At 47.3% G+C, this 17,449-nt stretch overlaps 7 protein-coding genes and 2 non-coding genes across 9 annotated transcripts; 6 read left to right on the forward strand and 3 right to left on the reverse strand.

Moving 5' to 3' along the window:
• Positions 1-104: 104 nt before the first annotated feature.
• E1B28_005190 (uncharacterized protein) lies at positions 105-491 on the forward strand (the record flags this gene model as incomplete). The annotated part of the gene is made up of 2 exons (XM_043149741.1): positions 105-245; positions 300-491. 2 exons carry the CDS (start codon positions 105-107, stop codon positions 489-491), a joined length of 333 nt encoding a protein of 110 aa, XP_043014349.1.
• A 104-nt stretch (positions 492-595) lies between these two features.
• On the forward strand, positions 596-687 carry E1B28_005191. Its single transcript has one exon. It is a non-coding gene; the product is annotated as a tRNA-Glu (tRNA).
• Positions 688-775: 88 nt separating this feature from the next.
• E1B28_005192 (uncharacterized protein) lies at positions 776-3,950 on the forward strand. The gene is made up of 16 exons (XM_043149742.1): positions 776-1,125; positions 1,277-1,475; positions 1,538-1,658; positions 1,727-1,871; positions 1,938-2,024; positions 2,085-2,199; positions 2,262-2,311; positions 2,371-2,490; positions 2,554-2,737; positions 2,796-2,832; positions 2,908-3,020; positions 3,086-3,152; positions 3,224-3,333; positions 3,409-3,433; positions 3,508-3,606; positions 3,667-3,950. The coding sequence occupies exons 2-16, from the start codon at positions 1,335-1,337 to the stop codon at positions 3,882-3,884; spliced, it is 1,632 nt and encodes a 543-aa protein (XP_043014350.1). The 5' UTR covers positions 776-1,125; positions 1,277-1,334; the 3' UTR covers positions 3,885-3,950.
• A 467-nt stretch (positions 3,951-4,417) lies between these two features.
• On the forward strand, positions 4,418-6,922 carry E1B28_005193 (uncharacterized protein; the record flags this gene model as incomplete). The annotated part of the gene is made up of 15 exons (XM_043149743.1): positions 4,418-4,543; positions 4,605-4,725; positions 4,801-4,945; positions 5,014-5,100; positions 5,154-5,268; positions 5,321-5,370; positions 5,435-5,551; positions 5,612-5,795; positions 5,852-5,888; positions 5,958-6,070; positions 6,146-6,212; positions 6,266-6,375; positions 6,451-6,475; positions 6,546-6,644; positions 6,705-6,922. The coding sequence occupies 15 exons, from the start codon at positions 4,418-4,420 to the stop codon at positions 6,920-6,922; spliced, it is 1,614 nt and encodes a 537-aa protein (XP_043014351.1).
• Positions 6,923-8,186: 1,264 nt separating this feature from the next.
• E1B28_005194 (uncharacterized protein) lies at positions 8,187-9,888 on the forward strand (the record flags this gene model as incomplete). Its single annotated transcript, XM_043149744.1, has 7 exons — positions 8,187-8,219; positions 8,269-8,433; positions 8,490-8,736; positions 8,793-8,959; positions 9,013-9,292; positions 9,348-9,688; positions 9,751-9,888. The coding sequence occupies 7 exons, from the start codon at positions 8,187-8,189 to the stop codon at positions 9,886-9,888; spliced, it is 1,371 nt and encodes a 456-aa protein (XP_043014352.1).
• A 136-nt stretch (positions 9,889-10,024) lies between these two features.
• E1B28_005195 lies at positions 10,025-10,123 on the reverse strand. Its single transcript has one exon. It is a non-coding gene; the product is annotated as a tRNA-Thr (tRNA).
• Positions 10,124-10,459: 336 nt separating this feature from the next.
• E1B28_005196 (uncharacterized protein) lies at positions 10,460-12,420 on the reverse strand (the record flags this gene model as incomplete). The annotated part of the gene is made up of 2 exons (XM_043149745.1): positions 12,227-12,420; positions 10,460-12,168 (listed from the first exon to the last, which is right to left on the reverse strand). Exon 2 carries the CDS (start codon positions 12,152-12,154, stop codon positions 10,460-10,462), a length of 1,695 nt encoding a protein of 564 aa, XP_043014353.1. The 5' UTR covers positions 12,155-12,168; positions 12,227-12,420.
• A 90-nt stretch (positions 12,421-12,510) lies between these two features.
• On the forward strand, positions 12,511-14,980 carry E1B28_005197 (uncharacterized protein; the record flags this gene model as incomplete). The annotated part of the gene is made up of 7 exons (XM_043149746.1): positions 12,511-12,565; positions 12,617-12,775; positions 12,834-13,162; positions 13,226-13,594; positions 13,663-13,898; positions 13,963-14,289; positions 14,347-14,980. The coding sequence occupies exons 3-7, from the start codon at positions 12,965-12,967 to the stop codon at positions 14,978-14,980; spliced, it is 1,764 nt and encodes a 587-aa protein (XP_043014354.1). The 5' UTR covers positions 12,511-12,565; positions 12,617-12,775; positions 12,834-12,964.
• Positions 14,981-15,001: 21 nt separating this feature from the next.
• Positions 15,002-17,215, reverse strand: E1B28_005198 (uncharacterized protein). The gene is made up of 4 exons (XM_043149747.1): positions 16,374-17,215; positions 16,275-16,320; positions 15,421-16,203; positions 15,002-15,360 (listed from the first exon to the last, which is right to left on the reverse strand). Exons 3-4 carry the CDS (start codon positions 16,063-16,065, stop codon positions 15,046-15,048), a joined length of 960 nt encoding a protein of 319 aa, XP_043014355.1. The 5' UTR covers positions 16,066-16,203; positions 16,275-16,320; positions 16,374-17,215; the 3' UTR covers positions 15,002-15,045.
• Positions 17,216-17,449: the final 234 nt, after the last annotated feature.

The raw sequence follows: 17,449 nt of genomic DNA on the forward strand, positions 1-17,449 counted from the left end.
CAGGATGGCACAAATGATGTTGCATAGCAGTTGGATTCCTCAGCGACTTGCTACTCCCTTTCGGCGTGCGCGTATAGGATCTTTTGTTAATCTCCAGCAACCTGATGTTTTCACGAGTCCAACCCCCAGCTCTGATGACATCCCGAGCAACTCCAGCGACACGAACGGACGATGGGAAGGGAGAGGCGGTTCGCAATCACATCACATTGTTGTTTTATCGGTTGACTGGAGAAAGGACCGATAAGGTGAGTTGGATTCGTCTTGGACTGAAAAGCTAATCTCATCGCCTACGATTTCAGGAATTAATCCAGCTTCCAGATGACAGAACGTTCAGTTTGCTTATCGGAACACTTCTCTCCATGTCTCAAAACAAGAGCTACTCGCGGTCATTAGAGGGTGCCAGTGCAAAGCCCGGTCAGACTGGTCTATCCTCATGGCCCCCAGGTGTTGGCTTGAGTCTTATGGCTAATTTAAGTAGAACGGTATCGTAAATCTCATCGTCAACATAAACAAAAAACCCACCTCGCACAAGGTTCAGTCTTTTTCAGCGAAGCGGCCGTATAATATATTACACAAAACAAGTACTTAGCTACAATCCAATGTGGTGTAGTGGCTAACATTGCTGTCTTTCATACCAGTGCTCGATTGGCTGCACAGCAGCCCGGGGTTCGATTCCCCGCATTGGAAATGAATGCCGCTTCGTGTCTTCGAGCATTTGTTTTTGGCGCTCCTTCGTTAGATACACGCTCAAACCGAGACGACTGCGATATTTAACATTATTAGTAGGACGCCTTCCACCCCACCCCTCCATTCACTTCTACTTTCGTCGGGCTCAACTGTTACCCAGGATTGCACCCTTCTATTGCCCAAGTCACTGTACGCTGTGTCCCGAGCCTCGTGGATGTACTTGAAATCAAAATTACCATCTGAAGGGCCCGGGAGAGCGATATAGGGCTGGCACGGATCCGGTTTCACACGCTTCGCCTTCCTACAATTCTGTCTCGTCTGTTTCAACTATCCTGTTGTAGCCGAATCTCGTACTCTGTACTATTCGGGGTCAAGTTCTCTGAACTTCGGCTTGGGACTTGCTTTGAAACGTCCCTGAGTTTCGGGAAAGCGGGCTGTGTATGTACACCAGCTCTCCCGCAACAATTTGAAACTAAATTCGAATATGGTGAGCCGAGTAGATCTCATTTCCAGTTCACCGAATATAATGTTGCCGTTCGCTGTCGCTGGAGTGGAATGAACGCTCAAAATATTGTTCTAGGTATTTCAGGGAAGAAATCGCGCACGGCATATTTACTCTGCGTTCCTTGTTCTGAACCACCATCCTCATGGCGATTTTCCTTGAACATCGTTCTCTCAAGTTCCATTCCTCGACTTTCCAAACCGATGTCGACCTCTCAAAGGTTATCTATGCGTTCCTCATCATAATCGTCATTGAGCGCATCGTGGCTTTCCAAAAGGCGTGTCGTGTGAGTACCCAAGCGTCGTGTATCATTTAAAACGTTTGCGCCAACTGAAGGTTGGAGAAAAGGCAATCAATCATCTCCCTGGAATCCGATCTCCTTTCTCTCCATTGGGAGCTTTTGGTGCAATTTTGGGAACGAGGTGGTGGCAAACGGGATCGGATATGGTTTGGCTTCGGAAGAAAGACTGTGAGTCCTTCCGGATGTCGTTTGGTCTTGAAGTATCTAAAAAGAAGGGACTTTGCAACATTTCATAGTATACCAAACAAACGAAACCATCTCCACCGTGTCGTGGTTGTATGGCTCTCCGATGATTTACACGACCAACATGGACGTGATGAAGCAATTCACCTCGACTTCTGGGTTGTTTGTGAAATCTTATGAAGCAACGCTGGGTTCAACGTACGATATGCCGATTTTTCCTTTTGGGTCGAAGTTTTGAAAGAATCCGTTTCATCCATTAATTAGGCTATATGGACCAAACGTCTTTTCAACGGATGGAACCGAATGGAGGAAACATCGTCGCGTTATGGGACCCGCGTTCAGCAATTCTTTGTAAGTAGATCTTTTCCCCTTCAAGGAATCACCGTTACAACGGACCATTCAATATACTAGGTACCAAATGGTGTGGGACGAGAGTTTAAAGACATACCAGGATATGGTGTCTGCTGAAGGGTGGTCAGACAAGAAGACGGTGGACGTCCCTGTCACTCAAGTAGCAACCTTCAAAGTGCGCCCTCATACCAATTTGGAGTATCTTTGTGTTCTTACCCCATACTTCCTGCTCTATAGTTCGCTCTGATCGTTCTCGGGCTATGCGCTTTCGGGTTCGACTTCAATTGGTAAGTCGAAGTTCTCCCATAACCCCTGCAATGCGATTTCATCTGAATCTACACATCAGGACCGAACCTGCCGCCACAACCGAAGGAGAAATGACCGTACAAGAAGCTATGCGGACTGTCATTGATAACTACCTCTACCTCATCTTTACCCCGCCTTGGATGAAGCGCTTGATGCCCTCGTACGTCAAGACAAGGTCCTCTATTCGAGCAAATCCATGATTGACTGCGATACATTTTTCCAGATTCAAACGTTTACAGAAGGCGTATGACCAGTTGGGACAGTTCATGAAAAATCAAGTTCAAGTACGCCGGGAGGAGATTCGTGGCTATGCTAGCGGAGAGTACACGAGGAAAGACGTGTTCAGCATGCTTGTGCAGGCGAACGAGTGTGAAGCTGGTAAAAATAAACTAGAGGACTCGGATCTGGTAAGTTTAGTGGGCCAGTGTTTGGCGCCACCAGACGTTAACGCTCTATACTGGACAGATTGGGAATGTTTTTGTGATGCTTTTTGCTGGACACGGTAACTTGGCATTTCCTACTGTTACTTGCGGCTCACTTTACCTTTTTTGCATGTTCTTCTTTCGTTCCATCATAGAAACTACCGCCAATACTTTGGCTACAACTCTCGCGTTCCTGTCGTTACATCAAGACGCACAGGATGAAGTGGTACAGCAGATCATAGAGGTAGTAGGGTATGATCGTAATCCCGTATGTTCCTCGTGCTCGATGCAAAGTGTAAGTCGATTGTGAACCTCCCCTCTTTTCTCTTACAGGCCTTTGAAGACTATAACAAACTCAACAAGGTGCTTGCCGCATTTTACGAGGCCCTGAGGTTTTTCCGTGAGTCAGACGGGATGAAGAATGCGACTCTTGTCGACTGAATGCTAGCATTCTTTTGTTTTTGTGCTTAGCTGCTGGATACCTGATGTTACGCGTGATGGGAGAGGATGCTGTTATCCCAATTCCCAACCCCCGAGGGCAAGAGGGAACGCAGCCATGTCCTATCCCGAAAGGAACTTGGGTGAGTGGCCGTTTTTGTCCCAACTGGCTCCTCGTTCCGCACGCTGATAACATCCGTCCTTACGTGTTGATTTAGGTGGTTGTCGATATGGTTGGCGTCCGTGAGTAGAACTCCCGATTCTGAATCAAACAGCTCTCCGAACTGAATGTAACATGTGTTGTTTTTTGGTTGCAGATCGCAACCCACGCTACTTCGAGGAACCTGAGAAATATAAACCATCTCGTTGGCATGGACTACCCAATGACTCTGAACAATTTACCGCTTTCAGTGTTGGTAAGAGCTCATCTAACTCTCCTTATAGTACCACGAGATACTGATTGCGTTTTCTGCAAGGTTCTCGAGCATGTATCGGACGAAAGTTTGCTACAACCGAAGCTGTGTGCTTCCTGACGATGTTCCTGAGGGATTGGAAGGTCGAACCTCTGCTCCGGGCAGGTGAAACTGTGGAGGGATGGAAAACTAGGGTTTTAGATGCTAAAATTGGGTTTACGCTAGGGATTAAGGATGTTCCTGTGAGGCTGATCAGAAGAGAGCGGCCCTCTAGAATGTAGATAGGATGTGCATTAATTATTTACTTTAATCTTGAAAAACTATACGACGTGACGGATCATTTCACATGAGGGCAATGTGGACCGACATGGACCTATATTGTGACTTCATCTTCATGTGACTCCCATGTCTGAGTCTGACCAAATCTAATCTTGTTCTAATCTCCGAGTCAATCTCACGCCCTACTCTTGCTTCTAACTCTGTTATACACTTTGAACAATCAGTGTTGAGAACAGTTCTATATAAACCGGACGTACCAACCATTTTGCAGCGTTGTTGGATGGCGGAGTGTACGTTCATCAGAATTTTAATCTCTTTGTCGTTGCTATTAACCACACCTGGTAGACAGGCCATGACTGAGTCAAGCTTTCATTCAGAACCAGTTGCCCGGAAAAAATCAAGCCATGGATCTAGGCTAGTACTAGAGCGGCATCCGACGACCCCGAATGCAGCTGGAGGGAGATTTTCACCGAATACACCGTCGTCGCCGTTCTTCTTGAATCCAGGAGCTGCCTCCAACTTGTTCTGAACCATCATGACGATTTTTCGTTCTTTCTACTCGCCGATTTTGCAGACTAACATCGACACTTCAAAACTCATTTATGCGTTCCTCATCATAATCGTCATTGAGCGTACCGTCGCTTTCCGAAAGGCGTGCCGTGTGAGTAGCCCAGTGTCGTGGGTCATCTGAAACGTTGCGCTAACTGAAGGTTGGAGGAAAGACGATCAATGATCTTCCCGGAATCCGATCTCCTTTCTCTCCATTGGGACCTCTTGGTGCGATTATGGGAACGACGTGGTGGCAAACGGGACCAGATATGCTTTGGATTCGAAAGAAAGAATGTGAGTTCTCCCACCTATCGGTTGGCCGTGAAGTTTCTGAACAGGAGGGGGACATTTACGATACTTCTACTCCAGTATACCGAACACAGGAGACGCTTTCCGTCGTGCCTTGGTTGTATGGCTCGCCAATCATTTACACGACCAACATGGACGTGATGAAGCAATTCATCTCGACCTCTGGATTGTTTGTGAAAGCTGATGAAGCAATGATGGGTCCAAAGTACGACATACCCATTTTCCTTTTTTTGAGTCAAAGTATTGAAATAGTCCGTTTCATCCATCAAATAGCATGTACGGACAAAACGTCTTTACAACGGAGGGTGCTGAATGGAGGAAACATCGTCGTGTTATGGGACCCGCGTTTAGTCATTCTTTGTAGGTCTTTTCTCCGTCGAAAACCCACTAGGACGGACGATTCAATATACTAGGTACCGAATGGTGTGGGACGAGAGTTCAAAGACGTACCGGGAGATGGTTTCCGCTGAAGGCTGGTCGGAGAAGAAGACGGTGGACGTCCCTGTCACTCAAGTAGCAACCTTCAAAGTGCGTCCTCAGATTAATCCGAAGCCTTCATGTCTCTTACTTTGCTCTATAGTTCGCTTTGGTCGTGATTGGACTATGCGCATTCGGGTTCGACTTCAAGTGGTACGAGGTTCTCCCTTAACCCCGCATTGCGACTTGATTTGAATCCATTTGTATTACTTATCAGGACCGAGCCCCCTACGACAAGCGAAGGAGAAATGTCCATTCAAGAAGCCATGCGTATTGTCATTGACAACTTCCTCTACCTCATCTTTACCCCGTCCTGGCTGCGGTTATTGCCCTCGTACGTCAAGTAAGCTACTCCGTTTAAGCAATCCATTGACCGTGACCTCCGCATACCCAGATTCAAACATTTACAGAAGGCGTATGATCAGTTGGGACAGTTCATGAAAAATCAAGTTCAAGTACGCCGGGAGGAGATTCATGGTTATGTTGGTGGAGAGTACACGAGGAAAGATATGTTCAGCATGCTTGTACAGGCGAATGAATCCGAAGCTGGCAAAAATAAACTGGAGGATTCGGAACTGGTAAGTTTAGATGTCACTGGCTTTTCCGTTGATACTCATGTGTCGTATGGTATTAGATTGGGAATGTCTTTGTGATGCTTTTTGCCGGACACGGTATAGGGTATTGACTACTCATATCCTCACTTGCGGCTCACCTTCTTTTCACTCTTTGTTCCATCATAGAAACGACCGCCAATAGTTTGGCTACAACTCTGGCATTCCTGTCGATACATCAAGACGCACAAGATGAAGTGGTGCAGCAGATCATAGATGTAGTAGGATATGAGCGTGATCCTGTAAGTTCCTCGGAGCCGTGTTCAATGTAGAGCGAGAGTCGATTTTGAACCTCCCCTCCCTCTTTTCTCTTATAGGCCTTTGAGGACTACAGCAAACTCAACAAGGTGCTTGCCGCATTCTACGAGGCTCTGAGGTTGTTCCGTAAGTCAGAGATAGAGTCTTATTGATTGGCTGTGAACCTTTCCTTTCCTTAGCTTCTGGATTCATGCTGTTGCGTGTGATGGGAGAGGATGCTGTCATTTCAATCCCAAACCCCCGTGGACAAGAGGGGACGCAGCCATGTCCTATCCCGAAAGGAACTTGGGTGAGTGGCCATTTTTGTCCCAGCTGGCTCCTCGTTCTGCACGCTGACAGTGTCCGTCCTTCCGTATTTCTGTAGGTGATTGTTGATATGATTGGCGTCCGTGAGTAGAACTCCTGACACAGAAGCAATCTAGCTCTCCAAACTGAACGTGATTTCTGATTTCCTTTTAGATCGCAACCCACGCTACTTCGAGGAACCTGAGAAATATAAACCATCTCGTTGGCATGGGATACCTAATGACTCTGAACAATTTACCGCTTTCAGCGCCGGTAAGAGCTCGTCTAACTCTCCTTATAGTACCACGAGATACTGATTGAATTTTCTGCAAGGTTCTCGAGCATGCATCGGACGGAAGTTTGCTACAACGGAAGCTGTGTGCTTCCTGACAATGTTCCTGAGGGATTGGAAGGTTGAACCTCTGCTCCGGGCAGGTGAAACTGTGGAGGGATGGAAAACCAGGGTTGTGGATGCTAAAGTTGGGTTTACGCTAGGGATTAAGGATGTTCCTGTGAGGTTGATTAGGAGAGAGAGGCATTCTGGAACCTAGATAAGACCATCGGTAGTTATTTATTCAATTGCGCAAGGAAAACCGTGCAAAGAGACATCCAAAGTGCTGCGCTTGTGCAAGTCGTGTGCCGCGCGTGTTCGTCTTGTTCTCAAACAGCCATTGCACTCAAATTACACTCACAGTGGTCGACTTGCGTCGCTTGTGCTTTCCCCCTCTTTTGGCGAAAAAATCCAAGTAATTTGAAGAATCATGCTCATTGCTCGAGGTCATCAGTTTTCCGGACCCGCTCGTTACTGCTCGCTGATCGCACAATTCATCATACGCGACGTGAATCTCAGGCCAAACGTTGACGTTCTGGAGGCAGATGAATGGTGTCAAAGGCGACAGGAACGGAACGGATTTCAGTTTCGCCGAAGAACGAGGATTGGGAAGAGAGGAAGCTGAAAAACGAGCAGGCTCGAATCGTGGAGTACGTCTTTCAACATATCTGAATATCCTTCATCTCCCCGCTGAACTCACTTTGAACAGCGGAACTGTGCTTGAATGTACACGAACGACTAGCCAGAAACATCTCAACCTCTCTACCAGTTTCTACCTGAACGATTGCTGTGTTCGATGGCATGATCTCAAGCTCATATAGTACCTCAAATCAGGAGACAGAGTGGATTAAGGAAGCTTTAGAGATCGCGCTAGCTTCAAGCGTGGCCGACTTCTCTGCTTCTCCCGAAGGGCGTAAAATGATGAGCGGGGGCACCGCGCTCTCCGGGAAAGATATGCCTGGGCCCTGGTCGGAGTTCAGCGAGCTTTCCGTCTTTCAATTTGGCGATTTATTCCTAGTCAATGGAATAAGTAGAGATAAGGGAACGCAGGCGGGATGAAGATAAGCACACATGGTTACTGGTGGCGGCGGACAGGGTTGGACAAGATAAGGAGTACGTCCGATTACGGGCGAGATAAGCATGCAGATAGGTGAGTTTATAAGAAGGAAACGATGCAGAACTCACCATTTCTCTCTCTCCAGGGAACGGTAGGATCGTAGTTTGACGTCAAACCAGTTTTGACTTCGAGAACGTACACGTTGCGAGACGCGTATCCAACTAGAGAACGTGAACAAGTCCGATCGGCTCAGTTCGTCCGAAATGTCCTAGCCACCATAGTCCCGCCGAAAAAGACATCGAGTCAACGGCCGTTTATACTTGGCTTTATAGAAGTTTCCGTATAAATGATCGACTCGATGGCTACCTAGAGTACAGCCCCTCCTTCCTTCCTATCTTGCACTATCCTCCTACTTACTTGAATAAAAATGGTCCTCCCCCACGAGCCCGAATTCGAACAGGTCAGTGGTCATTTGATACCGGTGGCGACAACGACTGAAACCTCAACAGGCACTCGCCGAGCTTACACTCAGTCTTCAACCCTTCTTAAAGGCCAACCCCCAATACCAAAAAGCCCTCACTATCGTGCAGGTTCCTGAACGAATCATCCAATTCCGAGTTGTATGGGAAGATGATCAAGGACGACCTCAGGTGAACCGCGGATTCCGAGTTCAGGTGCCAAAATGTCGTTCTTGAATTCTTCCCGACGAAGCTTACGTTTGATTTTAAAGTACAACTCTGCTCTCGGTCCATACAAAGGCGGCCTTCGACTCCATCCCACCGTCAACCTCTCCATCCTCAAGTTCCTCGGTTTCGAGCAGACGTTCAAGAATGCTCTGACTGGATTGAGCATGGGGGGTGGAAAGGGTGGCTCAGACTTTGACCCGAAGGGCAAGTCAGACGCGGAGATTAGAAGGTTTTGCGTTGGTTTCATGACCGAATTGTCGAAGCATATTGGACAGGATACTGATGTTCCTGGTACGGTTCTCTCCACGCCTTTGTCTTGTTCTTCTAATCGTTTCACTCCCTTCTAGCTGGTGATATCGGAACTGGTGGACGCGAGATCGGGTTCATGTTCGGTGCTTACAAGAAGTTACGAAACGAGTTTACGGGTATTCTTACTGGCAAAGGGCTTCTTTGGGGAGGAAGTAAGATACGTCCTGAAGCTACTGGATATGGTGTTATCTACTATGTGGAGCATGTACGTTTCCGTTCTCCATGCGTTTAACTACTGATTCGTTAACCATGCTCTAGATGATCGCCAAAGCATGCCCAGAGTACAGCCTCACAAAGCCCACCACCCTCGTCGCCATTTCCGGCTCTGGGAATGTCGCCCAATACACCGCACTCAAGGTTATCGAGCTCGGTGCTACCGTCGTCTCGCTCTCCGATTCCAGGGGCTCGCTCATAGCCACCACCGACAAGGGCTTTTCGAAGGAAGTCGTTGATAAGATCGCGGGTCTCAAATTAAAGGGCGGGTCTCTCGAGTCATATAAAGACTTCGCCTCTGAGACTGAGTACGCTTACCATGCTGGTACGTTTGTTCCGTTCGATTTTTTATGTTCTCATTCTTCATTCTTCAAACGTAGGCCAACGCCCATGGAAGCTCCTACCTAAAATCCACATCGCCCTACCTGGAGCAACACAAAACGAAGTCTCTGGTGACGAAGCTGAGGCGCTCATCGCCGCTGGCACGAGAATTGTCGCTGAGGGATCGAATATGGGGTGTACCGCCGAAGCGGTCGAGATATTCGAAAAGTCTAGGAAGGAGGGTAAAGGCAAGGGTATATGGTATGCTCCAGGGAAGGCGAGCAACTGTGGTGGGGTTGCTGTTTCTGGTTTGGAGATGGCACAGAATAGTCAGAGGTTGCATTGGACGCAGGAGGAGGTTGATGCGAAGTTGAAGGGTATTATGACGGAGTGCTATAAGGTGAGTGGGAGTCTGTCCTCTGGGGTAGTCGTGTCTGAGCTGACTGTGTGTTTTTTTCTTAGACTTGCTTGGATGTCGGAAGCAAGTGGTCTGGTGAAGATCTTCCTGAAGGCGCCCTTCCCAGCTTGCTGTTCGGTGCCAATGTTGCGGGTTTCATTAAAGTTGCTGATGCTATGAAGGAACAAGGTGATTGGTGGTAGATGAAGTTTGGCCGAATTGCGTGGCCCGTGTCTGTCCGTTCTGTTGTAATATAGTAATGTATATTATGCGCTCTGCCATCGAATAGCATATTCAACTCGAGCAATGACATAAAACATGAAGGGGGGAAAAACAACCTGCCGGTTGGCTGGATTGAACAACCGACCTTTGCATGGTAACTGAAATATCTCGGTACCTCGATACAAGTGCAACGCTCTACCACTAAGCTAAACCGGCAATAATAAAAACCTGTCAGTTAAATTATCTCTCACCATGAATGCCTTACCCCATTTGGGTATTATCTCCGAAGATAGAGGTCCAGGGATTGGGAAACCTTCGAAGCTGAACTGCAGATGATATAATATTCTGGTTACTTACAGTAGCGAAGCTTTCAGGTCACGGTCATCGACTAGACTTCACGACGAGACGTATAAAAGATATTCGATATCATGATGTAACAAGTACAAAAGGTTAATGGGATAATATCCCACTTGGCGTTGGCGCGATTGGAGTACCAGTCTGGGGGTCAAGGGTCTTATTATCAAATGATCTCTACTAACAATAAAGTTAAAGTTACTGCTCTTTCTCTATCACGACCTTCACCCCTTCCCGTTCCAAGGTCTCAATCGTCGCCAACATATGAGGTTTCAAACTGAAGTTTGGCGAAACATGGGGTATGATACGGAGTTGTTTTAATGGACGAACAACACCGTCATTTGTGAGACGACTGGGGCTCCTTAAAGCAGCTAAACCAAGGACCTTGGAGACGATTTTGGAGTTCAGTTTAATGCCCCTGATGGTCAAGGAGACAAGCTCCGGAAGGACTTTTCTATTGTGTCGTTCATGTGTGAGCGCGGAAAGTAATGATTCGGAAGGAAGATGGCCGGTAGCAGCGTACACCGTCATTTCGTCGAGGTATCCTGATCCTTCTTCTAAATTGAAGTGGGTTAGGTGGGGTGTCGTTTCTAGAAGTATCGATAGAGGCGCCCAGGTATGGTAAAGAGAGTCATCGGAATCGGTCGAAATAGGTCCAAGGAAGAGCGATATATCCCTAAGGGTTGTGGATGAACTTCGCAGCATGGTGAGGAGCGAGGATGGCCAATGATGAGATCGATGACGAGCCACCGGAAAATCTGAGATGCATGATAATTTGAAGGTTGATAGAGCAGGCATTGCCAACGATGAGAATAGTACATCTAGACTTGGATCGTCCATCGGAGTCAGACACGAGTTCTCCTCTTGACAGATGGCCAGAGTCCGTAAGAAGGGCATTTCTACACGCCGAGAGGTGAGACCGTGAGTACGTCCGGTACTTGTGAAGTATTTCAGGGTCAGACATCGGAGATTTATGGAATCCTCCAGTACTTGAAGGAGACGCTCAACGTCTGTGTCAACCACGGACTCGATTATTAGTGTGGTCAGTTGTGGATACGGAAATGAGCTGGGTTTGCACATTCTCGCGTGACGCACATGGACACTTGTCAGGTTGGGAGCCTGACGCAGTGCTTTCCAGAAGGGATTATCATCGGGACTAATGAATGAACGAAAAGATGATAGGTCGTTGAAGGAGATATCCTGGTCTCGAAAGGACGTAAGAGGGTTTGTGTCGTTGAAGTAGAAGTTGAATGATAGTCGCTTGGATCTTGAAAAATGATCGGTAAGAAACTTCCACATGCCTCGATCATATTCATCGGGAGTGTGGTTGAAACTCGCCAAGATCCGAAGGTCTAAGGGACACGCTGCTGAATTCGCCAAGAATGTCTCGACGAGCTTCATTGTATTGTTGGAATACCTTTCAGCAAGGTCAATACTGATGGAGGCCCAAAGCCTGGGGCAGCCAGTGGCGATATTTCTCCAGCGAGAACAGACATGAGTAAGAAGAATAGGAAACATCATGGTATGTGATCCGTGATGAGTGGTTGTCATCTCAAGGAAGTACCCAGCCTTCCATAGGCATGCGATGGCGAATATCTTCTCCCATAGTTCCACGGGAACTCTACGTTGAACAGAGGTAATAGAGCGAAGGTGCGCGATGCGGATATCGAGTATCTGTTTCCCGGCTTCTGGCATCTCCGATTCCGAACATTTGCCTTCGTACCGGTCGAGCTCCCAAGTTTCTTCCCTGAGCAACTTTGAAGTTTGTAGAACTTCAAACTCGGAGGGCACATGGTTGGAATGCAAAAGATGAAAATCGATTCCAAGATATAGCTTAGGTACATCTGTTGGCTGGGAACACTCCTCGCACAGAAAATGAGGTTTCCGATCCATTTTTTTTTTTTTCACTTTGAGATCGAGTCCTATCATCAAATGAACTTTTGGATATCTTGAAACTCAACGTACCGGGATATTTAAGGGGCCTCGATTTCCTATTTTCGTTCTTGAACTGAGGCCGTGCCGTATAGAGGCGAATTAGCTAGTGAATATCGTCAAACGACAGCAGACAGGAAAAAATTCGTTCGGCGAGCCTGAGAAGGTTTTAAACTGTAAGAAGGATGGAGGTGTATTTACAAGGACTCGTCCTGTCCCAGTTGTTTTTTGGTCCGCTTAATAACTGTGCGAATTTCTTTCCCTTTTTATCCCACAGATAAGACACCTGAGTAACGCTTCATGCCGTGACGTTGAGGCGTCTCTTCAACTCACGTTTTTAGTTTTTTTCCGACCTTTCGCTTCAACTTGAAGGTAAATTTCCTTCTCGATCTTTGCAGAGCGGCTGTCTGATTGTAGAACAAGTGCACTTACATCCATCGTGACGTCGGACTCGTACCTGCCAGCGGGCCTTCGCTGGCCCGCATACACCATGTCCAAAATTGTGGAACAATTTTGGATGTCGCTGTAAAATGGAATTCAAAAAGATTCATTGGGAATATCAGGTGTACCAAGTACATACTAGTGAGTCAACAACATGCACGGTTTCAAGTGTCAAGGTTTATCTTCATATAATCGTCAGCCATGAGTCCGTCGACCTAGGCTTATTAGTACTCGCACAATATTCGCACCCCCGTCTCTTCATATTACCGTAAGCGTCCAGTATAAATGTTCGATCATGGCGTTGTTCACTCACCGACTCACAAATCATAAATGCATCTCCGAGAAACCTTAGCTTCTCCTCCCGGTTCCGCTCCTATGGGTACACCGGCTGTCGTCGACCCTCACACCATCTTGGCCTCGATTCCAAGGTGGCGTGATGTCCTAGAGCTTACTCAAAAAAACGCCGTTTATATGGCCAAGTTCAAAGTCGGATACCCTAGGTTTTTCATGCACAACAGTGTTCGGAAGGTGGGTGTAACCGAATCTACTGTTCCAACACTCTCACCAAGGCTAATACTAATCACAAATTAGCTCACCGATGTATGTCTGGAAGCTGTCAATGGGGTGGACGGTGAATTGATGACAATGGTCTTTCCAACGCCCCGTATTCTGCACGAATGCGTCTCATATCTGTCTCAAAAAGGCGGAATTGATAATCCTCAGAAGGTCGGAGACATACGTGTCGTTCATTTCGACATCACAGGTCCTAGTAAAGTATCAATGTCTCCTCCAGACTCGATACATGTCGTTCTTTTTCCACCCGAGCTTGAAGAGACGGCAAAAGCGTTCTGGCTGAACGCTGGGATGGGAATCTCTAGTCGTCACGCCGAATATCTTCTACGACGCCTGGAGGAGGGTGATATATTAATGGTCGTACAACGCCCGTCGGAAAATCGTCTGGTGAGTCGCCCATCTGGTTTGGTTTTTTACCGCTTCGATACTTCTGATTGACCATGACTGCCGTTTAGAACAAATATTCAGGTGCACTTTCGGAGAAGGTCGTTATGAGACAAAGGATTGCCGGCCTTCTGAACGGAGGGGACGGCGATCAACCTGCGTCTCTTCTCGTAGAAGCACCAGACATCGGAAAACGTCCCATTCAACCGGAGGACGTCTTTCTCTACCCGAGTGGAATGTCTGCGATATGGCATGCTCACCAACTAACAAGAACCCTTTTCCCCAACCTCAAATGTGCTGCCTTTGGGTAAGTGATCATCGGCTTCTGAACCTACCATCTTTAACTCATTCGAGTTTCTTCCGACTACTAGGTTCCTATACGTCGACTCAATGAACGTTTATCAGAACTGGGGAGAAGGACTCATCAACTATTTTGACGATCCAGATGCAACCCTTAAGGAACTCGACCAAAATCCCCCAAAAATATCGGCACTGTACACAGAACTCCCATCCAACCCGCTTCTAAAATCTCCAAACCTATCGAAAATTCGGAATCTGGCAGATCAACACGGGTTTCTTGTAGTCGTCGACCAAACCGTCGGAAATTTCATCAACGTTGATGTCATAAAGTACGTTGATATCGTCTGTACGAGCTTGAGCAAGATGTTTAGTGGAAGTGCAAACGTTTTGGGCGGGAGGTAAGCGTTGACGTTCAGTTCAGTGAAAACCTTGGCTCAAAAACCTCACTTTTCCAGTCTTGCAATAAATCCAAATTCACGCCACTACGACTCCATGCGTGCATATCTCCTCAGCGAATTTGTCGATGATTTCTATCATGAGGACGCGATCGTGATGGAATACAACTCTCGAGATTTCGCTAAACGGGTTCGTACCGCCAATGCGAACACTATGGAAATCGCGACTTTGCTTCGCTCACGTTCTATTTCGTATTCGAATAGCTCAAAGTCGCATGCTCCCAACCCTCGTAACCTGCTCGCTGTTAAGGATGTTTACTTCCCGCGATGGGTAACGAGGGATGAATACGAGATATGTCGACGCCCTTATCCGGACTCGAATAACTATGGACAACTTATTACCATAACATTTGTATCCACCAAAGCATCTGAAGCGTTCTATGATGCCTTGCAGTGCGTTAAAGCGCCGTCGATAGGTACCAATTTCACATTGGCAGTTCCCTACGTGGTGCTGGCGCATTACCACGAGAGAGACGTTGTTGCGAAGCATGGTCTGGATGAAGCACTTGTCCGCTTGAGCGTGGGGATCGAAGAGCAAGATGTAGTAATTGAATGGGTTGAGACTGCACTCGAGGCAGCTGAGAAGACACTTGAGGTGGCAGATAATCAACACAGACTAGCACCATTACTTTAATACTTAGAAATCGTGACTCACAGTACTTAGAGTTTTTAGGATCCGTATAGATAGAACCCTGCCTGCTACCCTGACTGAGTCTCCTCCAATGAATGCTTCCAAAACTTCTCTTTATCAACCCCATGATCGCAATTCCCAATACCGTCACCTTGGTTATTCCTCCTGTGAAATCCGGCCTTTCCTGCGAGTAGCGCATATAGGAAAAACTGTGCACTGTCCTCTTCAGAGATGGAGATGAATAAAGCGACTAGCTTAACGAGAAGATCAAACGGCTTCAAAAACCAGTGCGCGAATGAATTGGTGTTGTTAAATGTGGGCGTCCGCACAAAACCTGGATTCATGTGTGTGAAGGCGATTCCCGGCTCTCTTTGTGCGAAACCCTTAACAATTTAAAGTCTTGGTGAGAAGGAAATCAAGCTGGAGATGGTAATAACACTCACTTCGAACGCGAGGTCGTTATAGGGAGCGCTAATAATTGTTGATCTCCAAACGGGCCCATCCTTCAAAGTTTTGTATCCGAAATCGTCCTGTGGCAGCCACCACCTGACACCAGCCGCCAACACCGACAATACTTTCGCATCTTCTCCTGCATCCTTAGCAGCACGTAGTAATGGCAACAGTTCATAAGTGAACTTGAACCGGTGGTAGTATCGCAAAGACAACTGGTGATCGATTCCCTCTTCTGTGTCTTTACGCGTCCATAACCGAACATCCGCATATCCTGCGGACATAAAAAGTATATTGATTCTGGGAGGATCGTGATGGGGTAAATTTTCTCGTAGGATCTGCCTGATCTTGCTGCAAGCTACAGAAACATTCTTCATAAGAGCCGCGTCGCAATATACGAATTCGCGAATGACATTGATGGAGACATCGAGGGGCCTCACCAAGGAAGCCAGGATCTCTTTTCCAACTGATTCAGAGCGAGAAAGGATAATGATGTGGATTTTCCCGTTGGCTGTCCGAGCGAGAGCTTCGACCGTGCGTTGTCCTATACCACTTGTTCCCCCAACGAAGACCGCAACCGGAATGTAAGAAAATTGAAACAAGGTGTTATACGCTTTGACCTCTATGAGGGTGGGCATGGTATCGAAGCTTGCAAAGGCTTTGGAAGAAGACCTTTAAGCCTTAAGGATTGCATAGTAAATGCTGCCGAGATGACGCGTCCAGATGCCACAAATCAAGTGTAATGTCAATCCGAATGACAATCGAGTGCGATGATCCTGAAAAGGTTCCCGTTGCTCATCAATGCATCCACCAAGTGCAGGGAGTTCCAGACATGCAAAACCATTACCATCTCTAATCTCTAACACAAATTTTCAACGTGACTTGTGAGCGGCCTTTCGATCCCTGTAAGTGAAAACGGGACATAACGAAGAAGAAGTTGACTCACCTTTCGAATTGGAAACTCTCCTTAAGGCCTACGGACTCAGAGAGAGAAAGTGGATTCACGGTGGATTCAGGTCAGTTTTGCACAGAGCAAAGCGTATTGAGCGTGGGAACAATGACCAAATTTGGAATTCAAAGTTTTCCCAGATCTCCTCCTTGTTCCTCAGCTGTACAGTAGTACCCCGTCCATTCCCCTACAGCCCTGGACACACTTTAGCCGAAGTTGATGCCAAATGTCGGCGGGATATATCAAAGGAAGAAATTAGAACCGCAAGAAATCAGGATGTATCCGCCTCTTACCGCACTTTTTCAAGTCTCCCGTGATTTTGGCTACGGCTACTTCATTCCCCACGCGACACTCGAGCAGCAAGATGATTCTCCTCCTCGGATTCCCAACGAGGGAGTGGACCCTCAATCCGTCTCCAATCCGTCTCGTTCTTGCAGCAGTCTTCCAGTCCCGCGGACACCACATCCTGGCAAGGCTACTCAGGTGTGGGGGAACGATATTACTAGCTAATCATACAGATCGGCCAGCTGGCAAGGCTAATTACATCCATTTGTATCACCTGATGTCCAAACATTTGCCTGAGATCCGAAGGCCGAGGGTGTGGAGTTGATTACCTTCCCATATCTGCCTGAGGGCCGGATCCGAGCATGGCATAATTCATGATCCTCGCGCTGGCGGAATCTGCCCATGATCTTCCATATGGCATCACATCGAGCGTTGGTACTGGTCCACGCAAGTATATGATTCTATTGGCACCAACTCAGAGATATAAGACATATCCGTGGTTACGGTTGGGTTACGACGATGAGATCGGAGGCTGAGGCAATGGGATGACACTGTCGACCTCGTTATTTACTAATTTTGGCAGGTAGGTAGGTAGGAAGATGTACGCAAACCTTAATTGGGGTTGCACGGTTTTTCATTCATTCGATACAGTAACATGATTCTCGTCGGGAGTGAATGTGAGCCGTGCGCGTGAATCCCGATCCCCTGGGACCGTTAGGCTGATGGAATAGAGTTTATTTTCACACCGTGTAAAACCACTCCCTCCGAGCCTCCGAGGGCAAAGAAGG

This window comes from Marasmius oreades, chromosome 2 (genome assembly GCF_018924745.1).
Source record: "Marasmius oreades isolate 03SP1 chromosome 2, whole genome shotgun sequence".
Lineage (NCBI taxonomy): Eukaryota > Fungi > Basidiomycota > Agaricomycetes > Agaricales > Marasmiaceae > Marasmius > Marasmius oreades.